Consider the following 12,899-nt stretch of genomic DNA (forward strand, 5'->3'; position numbering starts at 1 on the left):
TGTCCCTGTAAATGAGAACACTGGGAAGTGAACAACATGTAGAAAATTTATTTCGAGTTAATAGAGACATTTGCAACGTGTGGAGAACCCTACCAAAAGAATTGGACAGAGTGGCTGCTGGGCACAGATTACAGTCCCTTGCATGTTCTCCTTCCGTGTGTTTGCTTTCTGGATTTGTGGCAGCACAGGAAATGAGGCCCAGAACACAGTTTTCTCCATCTGCTACATCACTGTTGCCATGTGGAACTGAACGATTCTACTGTGGATTTAGTTGGATGGATGTTGACTCAATACCTAAATGTCGCCCATGGACAACACAAATGCCACAGGGAGACAGGGGCTCACAATACGCCACAACCAGTCAAAGAGCTGCTGCTGTCATTCAAGGACCCTACGTCGACAATGCATATGAGCACAGCAGATGCTGTAAGAGTGGTCACAGAAAATAAAGATATTCCCCAATTCTGAATCTTTTGCCTTCAAGATAGAGGCTTATGTTTCCTTGGACTTCTTTACCACATAAAAGAGGTGAAATTCATCTCCGAGATGTAACTCTCAATCAACTTTATATAAGCCCCCCACTTATAATGCAGTGAAAAAAATATAAGAGAAGCACAAACCTCTATCCAGATAGATTATTTCAACTCCATTATTTCTGGAAAGAGAATTGATATTCAAGAAAGAATTTTTTACTAGTGACCATCCCTTGAGTGGGAAAAATTACTCATAACCCACTTCAGTAAAACCCAATACTAGTGATTCTATTAGTTTTGAAAGTTGAATGCCAATTTTGCCCTTAGACTAAATTTTCATCCCAACCCTTAGATATGTGAAGGGACTTCTACCTACACTTTGCATGCCGGAAATGCCGATAGCCGCCGGCCCTGCTGAAAATCACCCACCACCACCACCGTCCCCTGCTGAAATTCTCTCTCTCATTGTCCCCACCTCCACTGCCGGGCACCACTGCTCCTGCTGAAAATCATCCACAGGAAACGATCACTGCTATGTTTCTCGCTAAATCTTCTGCTCCTACTCAGTAACTGCGATTTAGAAAGATTATTAACTAGAATTTAGAAATTAATTTTGGCAAAGCAAGATTAAGGGATGGGATTATAATTACTGGAATGTTTAACAGCTTGATGAAGCTCAAGCCTTTCAATCTTAGGGAACCTTCTCCACATTAAGAACAAGCAGAAACCTTAGTTCTGAAGATGGGTCTCATAATTTTATCCCTCAAAAATTAAAACCACAACAATGGAGAAGAATAATTAAGAGATTAAGCGAGTAATAATTAAAAACCTGCTTAGGATCAATGATGGTGTGGCATTCGTAACACCAAGAAAGCTTCCTTAATTGGATTCCTCTGGTGTGGTTGGACCTGGTTGAAGCGGCCACTGGTTTCCGGCTTAGAAGAGATATTTCTTGACCCAGAGAGCTGTTTTCTGACGAGCTATCAGACTTCTATGTTACAGAACAAACATTCCAGAAGGCTTATTTCTGAAAAAGCATTGCTTTAAACATGGTACCATACTAGTCCAGACAATCAGTACATCAGCAGAGGCTGCAAGATTGAGTTTCCATGGAGTAAGATAATCGGGGAATAGAAATCATACATATAAACTCAGACACTCTCAGGCCATATTGATTCAAGCGCGACTAGCATAAATCAGCATTCATCTATATTTGCTTCTATGTTACAGAACAAACATTCCATAAAACTTGTTTCTAAGCCCTTGAAAGCATTACTTGAAACACGTACCATTACAAGTCCAGAAAATCTGTACATCAGCAGAGGCTGCAACATTGAGTTTCCATGGAGTAAGATAATCACTACCTTCTACCCAAAAAAGAAAAGAAAAAAGAAGAAGAGACAATCACTACATACAGGATGGAGTAGCTGGGATTGTTTTAGAGAATGAAGACTAAGTATATATCCTTTTTCCAGATTTTCATATCATAACCCAAGAAAAACAGACTAGTATAACCAATACAAGAAAGAAAACCTACAAAACCTCTACCTGCATCAAGATTGGAAGATACAGCACGGCACACATTCCTGAAGGGTGAAGATTGCAAACAAAACCCAACTACAAGAAGCTGCTTTTTCACTACCAGGAAATACATATCAACCTATCCAAACAAGAAAATCTTCCTATCTCCATATAGTCCCTTCCATCAGCAAACTAGCAAAGGCGATTTCAAGTGCTCAACACACTAAGGTCTGAGCACCATCTTCAGACGCCATCAGTGATTCACCTGGTGGAACAGCACTGGATCCATCAGATGCCGGGTCTCTCTCTGTTTCACTCTGCTTATGTACCTGCTCCACCTCTTGATTGGGAAATACTTCTGATTGCAAGGATGGGGCAATATTGTTCACATGTAACCATGTTAGTTCCCATAAACTATCCCCACCAAGAGCACTTCGACACACAAGGACTTCCCTTGTTTTCATCACAAGCAATATGTTCTTAAGAAGTTCAGGGACTAGTTCCTGAAGCTTTTCACTCTTCTTCCCTCTAACCTTAGCCTTCATATATTTCTCCATACGGCCAAGGACACCTAACCATAGCTTGCAGAATGTGGATAGCTTAACAAGATCATTCAGCAACTGTAAGAACACTTTTGACAATAGCTTCATAGCGAGAACAAGTGTGCCTTCTATGTTCTTGTAGTCCTTTGGAGAATGTCCCTGAGCAATTTCTAACAGGTCATCAAGCATTGTGAAGATGACCAGCTCAAAACACTGCAACCATAAAGTGTGCAGAAGGGAGAACCCATCCACACCCGTCAAGCACTTCTGCAATGAGGACAGCGCATGGTTCCTTACATCTTCTCTCTGGTCCAAACACACCTTTCTCAACCCCTGCACTAGCCTCAGCCACATCTCCCCTATATCCTGAGACATTTTTGCAACAGCCTCCTCTCCTGCTGCTTCCTTAGCCTCAGAAGACCACCGTGCTAGACAGGTCACAGATCCTGCCATCAAATCCAGTGCACGTATCGACCGCTCTGCCTGCCCAACACGAGACTCAGCAAACTGCCTTGCAGTATCAACACACAGAATGTAATTTGCAGGAGAAAGATGAGCCCCTTCTGACATGATAAACATTAATGCCTCAAATCCTGCTTCAGATGCATCAGGATGGCGCGCAGTGATGGACAGAATATTCGTGATTGTGCGCCAACCCATCTGGGATCTGATGTGTGTGGCATTAGCTTTCACAAGGCGCATGACTTCTTGTGTGATGTTCTCACAATATGCATCAGCAACCCGAGCATCAAGCTTTGACACAAGTTGCAGCGACCTCAGTAACTCATCAGCAAGGTTCTCTTTATAGGGAAGCAACCGCTGGCATATTCGAAGAAGTCCAAACACAGCCCTCTCTACCAGAGCACAAGGCATTACAGTTGACTGAACAATGTTTGATATATGCTCATAAACCCCCTGCCACAGGAGACCAATCCTATCGCGATTATTCAAGGTGATAGCTATCAACAACTCCAAGCAGAAGACTGCAGTGTCTTCATCATCAGGAGAGCTATTCCCCTTCTGGGATCTTCCCGCAGCCCAGATAAGAGCCCGTGCAAGATGCAACAGTGAATCAGCTTGCAGAAACTTGCTTTCTGTAAATATGCTATCAATGTGGCACTTCTGAATAGTCTGGAGAGTGCGTTGATGAGCTGCCAATTGTTGTTCAGTAGGTTGTGATCTTGGCTCCTCTGTGTCAAGAGATAAGAGCTGGCTGAACCGGCCCATAAGTCCAGAGGATCTACGAGGAGTACCCATAGAAGGTAACTGGGATGCAGACAGTGAACTTGTAACAGGTTTTCCATGAGAAGAATCAGCAGCAACCTCCAAGTCATCAGCAGCATCACTAGCTACACGAGCAGGGAGAAGACCAAGCTTGTGCAATCTTAAGATGCAGTCCAGAATGTTTCTCCATCCAGTGCGAATATAATCACCATAGTTATTTGCAATGGTGAATACAGTCACAGTGGCCATTCTAGCTTTTGTATCATCACCAAAAGCAAGAACAGGTTCCTCTACTGAAGATGGATTAATGAGAGTTGTGAACTTACAGAGGGACACAACAAGGTCATCCAATACATCTTCAAGATGATGACATGCCGAAATCTTTGCAACAGCCAAGAATCCATCAACACATGTTTGGAATACATCTTCACTTTCAGCATGATCAAATACCACAGAGATAGCAGCAATTGTGGGACCTGACATTATTGCAAACATATCATGGTCCAGGAAGGGTCTAGAATCACACATAACAAAAGGAGCAGTCTTCTTTGACTTGCGCATTAGATCAATCCAACGGCTAGGTGTCATCTCGGAGAAACCAGAACCTTGTTCTGGCGTTGTTCTGATCTCATTCTTGCAGATTGAATGATAAAGTTCTGATAGGAATTCCCGAGGAAGATCATTCCCTCCATTGATGTGTCGATTATTCCGGATAAAATCCTCTTCAGTCATCTTCTTCTTCACTTGTACATTGTGTTGATCAGTATTCAGCATTATTAATGAATAGGACAATACAAGTGCAGCATCTTTGTTGGCTAGAATCTGTGGTGATTGCTCATAGTACCTCTCTGAGAATGCCTCAAGAACTCTCTGTATCTTTTGTGACTCACCAGGCAATCGAAAAGTTTCTAAGAATAGCCGTAGTGCAGTATCCAAATTCATGTCTTCAAAATCAAAAGTTCCAGCAAATTCCTGAAGCACTTGAACACAGAACTCATCATGATTTCCCAGGAAATCACCCACAAGATTCTTATCTAACCCAGCTGTGTACCTGAAAAAGCAAGCAACACTTTGAGGGTCAAGCTTGTCAGGTAATAAATGTGTTCCCTGCAGAAATTCTAGCCCTTTCTTTGGATCTCGGTTGAAGTGATCAGCACCAATCATCAACCTTCTCTTAATGTATTTTCTCCGACGGACAAAAGGAACCCAATGATTAGAATCAGCATAGTTCTCACACTTCACAGTCCAGAAAGGTGTATATTCTTCAAAATCAACTGGAACCTGCTCCAAAACAGTTTGCCCATTGCCTATTCTTTCTGCCATTCCCTGAATCACAGCAATTAGACCATCCAACGCTAGAATATGCATTGCTGACAAAGGGTAGTTCACTGGAAATGCACTCTTTGACAACAGGTTAGCGAGGTCTTCAAACACATTACTGCAGGTAATATCACAATCGAAGTTGGCATACATCTCTGCCATGAATGTTTTCTGCCTACAAAAGTCAACAAGGGCCTCCATTGCAACCTCCTGCTGATGATATGAAGCTCCATGCCTGCTTTGTGCAAGCCTCAAAATGACACAAGAAAAGAAAGCCTCCAATTGTAGTTTTAGCTCAGAGCGCAAATGATAATACAGATTGAGAACGATGCCACATACAGTCGAAAGGATAAGTGGACTCATTGATAAGCCAAACTGCATGAGGTTACGGAATAGCTCATCCTGTATCAAGGCCAATAATTTAGAGTGTTGCTTGATAGAAGGCCCACCCAATTCAATAGTTGAGTTGATCAAACCTAAAGCAAAAAGTGGCACATCCTCATGAGTTGCCATAGAATTTGACCTGGGACCCATGCCAACTTGCTCTATGTTATCTAACAAGGCACACAAAAAGTGAAGTATCTCCACCATGCAGGGTACCCCATATGGCTCTGTCATTAGCATATCATTTGGAGCAGCCTCTTTTCCATTGCCAGCCCCAATAGTGCTTTCATCGTTCAAGCTTACCCGAAGACCTGAGGAAGCATTTGAAGCCAAACCAACGGGAACCTGACCATCATACTCTGAACTGTCATTGCCATTGTCTAATTGTTTACTACTCAAAGAATAGTCCTTTTCTAAGCCTCCCACCTACAAGCAAAAGAGCAGTTTCATATTAAGAAGATAGTATCCACAGTGAAGCAACATAATATGAGAAAAGGAGACAAAATATTGCACCAAAGAAAAAAGCCAATTAAAAGGATGCATTTACAAACACCTCTTGTTTGACATATCTTCCTCCATTATCCAATAGACGTTCGGTTTTATCGATCTCTGGAAGGTGGGAGAAGATGCACCTAACAAGTTCATGCATAGTGTGGCGAGCTATCCGCTGCAACAGCTCACCTTTTGATCCTGCTTGATGAACTATACGAAAACATGTGTTTACTATGTTGCAGACATGCTGGTTACTCAGTACAACTGATGCCTTACTTTTCATGCAAGCAAGGAAAACCTGGAGTATCTTCATCAATACTACTTCTTCTGAAGCTGGATCAGTCACCTCAAATCGGCAACTTGTCACAGCATCAACCACCAAATGCATAGCATGTTCCACATTCACAGTATTCAGATCAAGTATGTCAAGAGTTAGAATCTTGTAAACAGATGACAAAGCCACACTAGTGATTGGAGCACCAGTTTCATCAGATCGAATTACATCTAGAAATGGCAGGAGATATGCCTCTGGGCTTATTGATTGCCACTGATTTTGCCATGAAAAAATTTGCTTCCGCAATGCCTTCAAGGACTGGATGAGAGAGTGCTCTAACTGGTCATCTCCAGTCATATAACGACCTCCCCACCTAACATTTCTTCTCATAACTGCCAACACAGCACCTATTTCTGAGTTAACCATACAAGCTAAAGCACCTCCATTTGATGAACAATCACATTCTTCAGGCTCTTCCTCAATTGCCTTGATTCCAGGCTGCATTCTGAGACGCCCCATATGTACACCAAATTGATGTTAAACAACTTAACTGCTAAGTGTTGTACTTGGAGCTACAGAGTCTGCACTGTTTTTCTTTTTGGATGGGTAACACTCTGCACTGCTGATTGAAGATATTAAATACAAACAGAAAAGCGTAAGAATTTTCATATGATTAACAAAACAAATGAATAAAAAGTCATATAAGATAAACACCTTTGCAAGTGGAAATACAGAATGCATAAAGAATAAAGAAAATGAGAGACAGCAAGATCAGCATTAGGAAGTTGCTAAGTTAGATAACTAGAGCAGATAGCCCTTGAATATGAATGGCAAGACTTAGCAACCAGGCATAATAATGAAAGCAAGATTTGGTGAAAGAAAAAAAAAGTAAGAACCTACCATTTCCTTCCAAATACAAAAACAAAGGAACTTGTATCACCTAAAACCAAATTAACTAATTAACCATTGGAGAGGCCATCAAGGCTGTATTAAGACTTAATACATAGTGATGCGGAACGAGGGTAGGGTCAGAGCTCATTTAAAAAGATCTACATCAGGAACCATCAGAACCAAATTAATTAATTTATCACTGGAGAGCCACCGACTTAATAGATATTGAAGAAGAATCAGAGTAGGGGCAGAGCTCATCACAAGGATCTACATCAGGAACCATCAAAACCAAATTAACTAATGTAACATTGAAGAGGCCACCGAGGCTGTATTAAGATTAACAGATATTGAAGAAGAACAATAGTAGGGCCCATCATAAGGATCTACATCAGGAACCAGAGTTGACAGGTGACATCAAAATAGTCTGACAGGACAAGTTGAAGTGAGCAGTTAACCCTACGGTCCCCACTACTACAGGCAGACAATCAGACATATTAAGATGAAAATCATGGAATTACCAGTTGGTTCCAGGAGAGCCAAAGTATTAGCAGTAAATCCCAATTTCTACCAAACGAAAATGCTTTGAAGACTGTTCGGATCCAAAACGCATCCGAATGACAAAAATAAGGTATATGGTGGTAAGTTTGCCTATATCTTGTTGAGATCTTCAAAATGACATGGTCAAGGGTGGTCAAAGAGTGGTCAAGAGTCATTTGGTCATTTTCTGGGTTCAGGGTTTTCCCATTCCATCACAGATCACTCATTTGTTTAAGAGGGTGCAATGGATTTAGGCTGTACCTTACTATTCACCTTTAAAGCAAAACAATCTCATAGGTCATAGCTCGGGAGTGGATATAGTCTTCGGGTGAACCATGTTAGATCCTTGTGTAGTGCGTTTGTTATTTTCTTCTATTTTCTATTTTTCTATGTTGATTTGCCAATACAAAGACCTATTAATTTGATATATGAAGCAGTCATGCACATGGTCTCAATCTAGTTGTGAGTATGGTCCTAATCTACAGTAAGGAGTCACTTGTGTGCGTCGACTGCAATTTGCTTTCAGTAGTTTCCAAATATTTAACAACATAATGGTAATCAGTACTACGATATTCTTTATACTTAAGATGTACATTTTTGTGAGAAGACAAATGATATTCATAGATACATAAAACAAAATACACTTACTATGCTTTACAAACCCTGATGACATAAACAGTTCCACAAGAAGATTTGCCCTAATATTAGGTTAGTGGTATCCAACTTACAAAAGAAGGGGATAGTTTATCCCGGACCACCAAACATTTGGCTATCCTAATATTTTCCATACATGAATCGATCACTACTCCTGTCCAAAAAATAAATAAATAAAGCACTACATTAAGAACTGATCCAGAACCTTTTTTCTATCCCTCAGCACCACAAGCTTTGAACCTCCCTAGCAGCCTTTTTTTGAGTCCCAGCTGCAACCTGTATCCCTTTCAACTTGGAGAGAGATAAAATTCAGTTTATAACTCTGGCAAGGATGCTGTTCACATGTGTGATAAATGACAGGTACCTACTTTTGGTTTGATCCTTGGATTCCATCAGCTCAGAATCATTGCATTGGTAGCTCTAACCAGAGTAGGGTTTTTTTTGTTTTTTTTTAATATAACCAGGCACTCCACTGTGGCGGATATAATTGGGGGCAGCAATACAAATCACTCACCACCACGACCAACAGTATCAAGCTGTGTCGCCTAAAAATGAATGGTGCTGTTGAAGCTACAAATAAAAACTTGATGAGGATTCTTGACCAGGAATTTTTCCCTTCTCTGCAAAACAGTGTGGCTACTTTTTCTTTTTGTCTTCCTTTCATCTATCTAATGCTTCTGATTCTTGTATGTCTTTAATTTCAAGCAATAGGGAATTTGCTATTAAGCTAGCTGGATTGGCTTTATATTCAGTGAATTTTTCCTGTGTTAACCATGATTCTACAATGTGATGAAGGCTTTTTTTGTAAACTGAGAATTCATCCCAAGTTTAAGCTATCCTTTTGGTGTCTTGAATGCAGGGATATTGGTCAATGCTGTTTTGTCTCAGTGGACCTCGATCAATCCCTCATGTGTTTTGGCAAACGTTGTGCCAAATTAATATGGCACATTTTCATTTCTTGTGAATGGACTAAGCGTAATTTGGGATTGAGAACTGAGTTTCTTTCTCACAATTCACTGCTTCACCTCTGTCAATCTATTCTCTCAAATTTGTCATTTGACTTGACAGACCTTCTCTTCACATTTTCATTTCTTGTGAATGACCTAAGCATATTTATGGCGGGCCCTTGGGATTGAGAACTGAGTTTCTTTCTTATAGTTCACTGCTTCACCTCTGTCAATCTCTTCTCTCAAATTTATCATTTGATTTGATAGACCTTCTCTTCAGCGGGTTCCATGGATGTTCTAAGTTCTGATTCTTACTTGCTACTTTATTTGGAAAATGTGTAACAATGTGAAATTCGACAAGAAGTCTCCTAAACCAATGTGGGTCATCAAGTGTGCGAACAGATAGATTGCTGATCTCAGTTTATCTCCACCAATTTAGGGGATTTTTGTTTGAAGAACCCTAGTTTTACATATTAACAATGTATCTGTTCAGTTTTTATTCTTATCTAGTTTCTATACATTTCCCTATTTCAATGTGTGCAGGAGTTAATAATTGAAATAATTTGGGTGGATCTTCAAAAATTTTCTGAATGGGTGGTTTCAGGTTCTTAGCTTTGATGGATAGGATCAGATTTTTTGGAGGGTCAGATTACCTGCATACAGCATGGACTGGATCACACACAGCTTCTCTCTTGCCATGTTCAAGTGATATGGTGTAGCAGGCAAACCGTCCTTGATCATCATTAGTACCATCGACATCTCGAATGTCTCTTAAATTAACCCCTAATTTTTTAGACATTCTAAGGAAAGTGGGAGATGCTTGATTTAAAAAACTTTGATAATGATTTTTTGAACCCAACAGTGGGATGATGTAAATGTTCTAACCTTTTGTAAATGCTTTTAAGTAATGAATTCTCTTTTTCACCAGAAAAAGAAAGACCACGTTGGGCCAGGCAACTTGACTGATGCCTTCTCTGAACAGGGAATTCTCTATACAGAGGGAGATAAACCAAATCAAACAACCAATATCACTGGTCCAATACTATGTTAAGGGTCTGATTAGTCCTTCACTAATACACCCTATTGGGATAAGCATAAAGTTGAAACAAAACTTAAAAACATTTTATAATCCCACATCACGTCCCATGTCCATCACAGTTAGGGCCTTAATACATACCAATCCTTTGACTACTGAGCCAAAGGGGAAGCCTCTTAATTGGATTTGAAATGGCTTTGACATCTTAGGTCCACTTAAAGGAGGGACGTGGGAAGCCTGATAGTACAAACCACTGTTTATCTTCCCAATCTCCAACAAAAATCTTACCACAAAGTGGCTGAGACCATTGTTTCCCATATTCTTTGGCTGGGCTCTTAATACAGCATCCCTATGGAACCTATGACAATTTATAAGGTGTCACCATTGATATGACCTTGACAGACAACAAGAATGTGTAAATCATCACATTATTATGTACTCTTCTTCTATCCTGCAAATCAGACACAATATGATCTTCCACAATGAGGGAACACTCTCATTATGGATTTCTTATCTATATGGATGTAAAATACAGCTTTGGCGAGAGACACTGCTATCAAAATCTCAATATTTTCTCATAAGAATTCAAGTCATACTTGTTAATCAGCTGAATTGCCATCTACTATCATACAAGAAACCATATTGGTGTAGCTTGTGACCTCAATTCCTACTTAATCTCCTCTAATTGATAAAACACAGTTTGTAATGAGACTTGCTAACCGTATTTATCATACTACGATCACAAAGAAGTCCACCGGCTCTACTTGGTATGGCCCACTTTCAAATAAAGAGATACCACAAAGAAATGCATAAAAGCTGAACCCTTAAAATGATCAAGGCATGAAAATCATAATCACTCCACTATGTTTGGTTTTGGGACTTTTGGCGTCATTGACTCATAGGACTTCAGAGTTCTGATCTGCTACTGCTACTGAGATCTGTCAATTGATAGCTTTAAAAAAGCGTTTAATAGCGCCTCCCTTTAGCTAAGCTAAGATGATTCGTCACAGAGAAGGAAATGTGGTTTTCTAAGTCTGACAATCCATGAACTAAACTAAATAAGAAGTCTGGAATAAATGAAAATGGGGTTGACCATAACTACTGGGAACTGGGTAAAGAGTGACGGAAGTCTACCGGAAATGATGAAAAATCGGAAACTGAAAACCAAAACAACGATAGATATGTATGAAAAACATGACCAAAGATCACCAGAAATGATGACTCCAAGGTTGAACACTGCCTTTGTTACCTCCAATTGAAATGAATCAGATCTTAGAAGGGCATTAAATTCACTAAAAGGACTGATGAAGATAAAATCCTTACCAGAGATTGTCGAGAACTCCGCCGCCGGCAAAAATTTGACCTTCTGGAGCCAGGTTCAGCTCGATCTACGGTCGCGGTTGGGAAAGCAGGAGATGGACCTCTTCTAGTCTCGAGTCACTCTTGATCTTCCCCTTTCACTCCTTTCTCGCCCCAGAAAAGTGCGAATTGATAATTTGATATTTCTCTGGAATTACGAAATTAGCCACTACTGGTTTTGCATTTACCATAAAAGTTTGATACTCCTAAGTATCGCTTTACAATTTTACCCTTCTAATCACCGGAATCTTTCTCTGCAAAGCCACAACCCTTCTTGCTCCACTTTAACAAATTTTGCAGAAATCACTCTCTACACCAGAAAATTTTCTCCGTCATCGAAATCGAAGGCGTCAAAGGCTACTTGATGTTCTCTTTCGGTGAGGATGAGCCAAGGTTCTATCTTAGATTGAATTGAAAAATTTTAAATTCTTCTTCTCCGATCGATGATTTTTGGAGCCGAACCCTGCATCTCTAGAATGTGGTTGAGGAAATGTGGCTGCAGGGGTTCCGTCCGCGTTTCCTCGAGCGACGGCGAGATTTCACATACCGGTGGCGACTGGGGTTGCAGATCAAGAACAGCGAAGTGGAGAGAAGAACTAAGGGTAAAATTGACCAGAAAAAATAGTAATTGATACGGAAACCTCGGTTTTGTTCGATTCTTTCCATATTTGTTCTCTTGTATCCGGTCCGCTCATTTAAACCGGCTTTTACCAGGAAAATGACGATTAAACCGGCAGTTTCGGTTGGTTCCAAAATGATCGGAGAATCCTTCAATTTAGCCAGCGGCCACCTTTTGCAAAAATTTTCATGTCAAAAATCATTTGAAAAAAAACAATTTTATCAGAGAGTTTCCAGTTGATTCTTTTTGTTTTTTAGAACAAGAAACATCATAAACTGTTTTTCGTGATTTATCAAACGGAGGAATTTGGTCTATAAGTTTGAGATCACAGAGTTGAATTTCTAGGCAACCATTATATGCAGGTTTTTTAGTTATTTGCTGACCAGCTAGTCCCAGTCATTTCCATACTAGCCAGATGTTTAGCAGAGGCCCAAATAAAGTCCACTTACTCAGAGGCCCAAATAAAGTCCACTTACTCTTAAAACGAGGGTTGCTTATAACCAAGGCCTTTCCCAACTTTGGGTTGGTCAGTTGAGAAAATTCACCCCAATGGGATTGTCCATGAACTTGTTTAGTCAAGCCCAGCCCCAAAAAAATTGTTCAAGCCCATGCCCAAGCTTGGTTGA

General features: G+C 40.3%; 1 protein-coding gene across 4 annotated transcripts; it reads right to left on the reverse strand.

Annotated features, from left to right (window-relative positions):
- Positions 1-85: 85 nt before the first annotated feature.
- LOC149009357 (ARF guanine-nucleotide exchange factor GNOM-like) lies at positions 86-12,280 on the reverse strand. 4 transcript variants are annotated; one of them, XR_016174533.1, is made up of 5 exons: positions 11,619-12,280; positions 6,018-6,849; positions 1,763-5,890; positions 1,303-1,564; positions 86-1,043 (listed from the first exon to the last, which is right to left on the reverse strand). XR_016174533.1 is itself a non-coding variant. In XM_089162316.1 (3 exons), the coding sequence occupies exons 2-3, from the start codon at positions 6,747-6,749 to the stop codon at positions 2,210-2,212; spliced, it is 4,413 nt and encodes a 1,470-aa protein (XP_089018442.1). In that variant the 5' UTR covers positions 6,750-6,852; positions 11,619-12,280; the 3' UTR covers positions 1,576-2,209. The 4 variants fall into 4 exon arrangements, 1 of the variants encoding a protein (XP_089018442.1); XR_016174531.1 differs by having other exon boundaries at positions 6,018-6,852; XR_016174532.1 differs by lacking the exons at positions 86-1,043; positions 1,303-1,564 and having other exon boundaries at positions 1,576-1,798; positions 2,022-5,890; positions 6,018-6,852.
- Positions 12,281-12,899: the final 619 nt, after the last annotated feature.

The sequence above is a fragment of the Hakea prostrata genome, chromosome 7 (assembly GCF_041222555.1).
Source record: "Hakea prostrata isolate BN-2017 chromosome 7, UWA_Hpros_2, whole genome shotgun sequence".
Taxonomy (NCBI): domain Eukaryota; kingdom Viridiplantae; phylum Streptophyta; class Magnoliopsida; order Proteales; family Proteaceae; genus Hakea; species Hakea prostrata.

Bases quoted from the DNA above. Each gene is read 5' to 3' on its own strand.
- LOC149009357 (XM_089162316.1), bottom strand. From the start codon at position 6,749: ATGGGGCGTCTCAGAATGCAGCCTGGAATCAAGGCAATTGAGGAAGAG. The intron at 5,891-6,017 runs GTGTTTGTAAAT...TTTTGCTTGTAG, and splicing joins GAAGATATGTCAAACAAGAG to GTGGGAGGCTTAGAAAAGGA.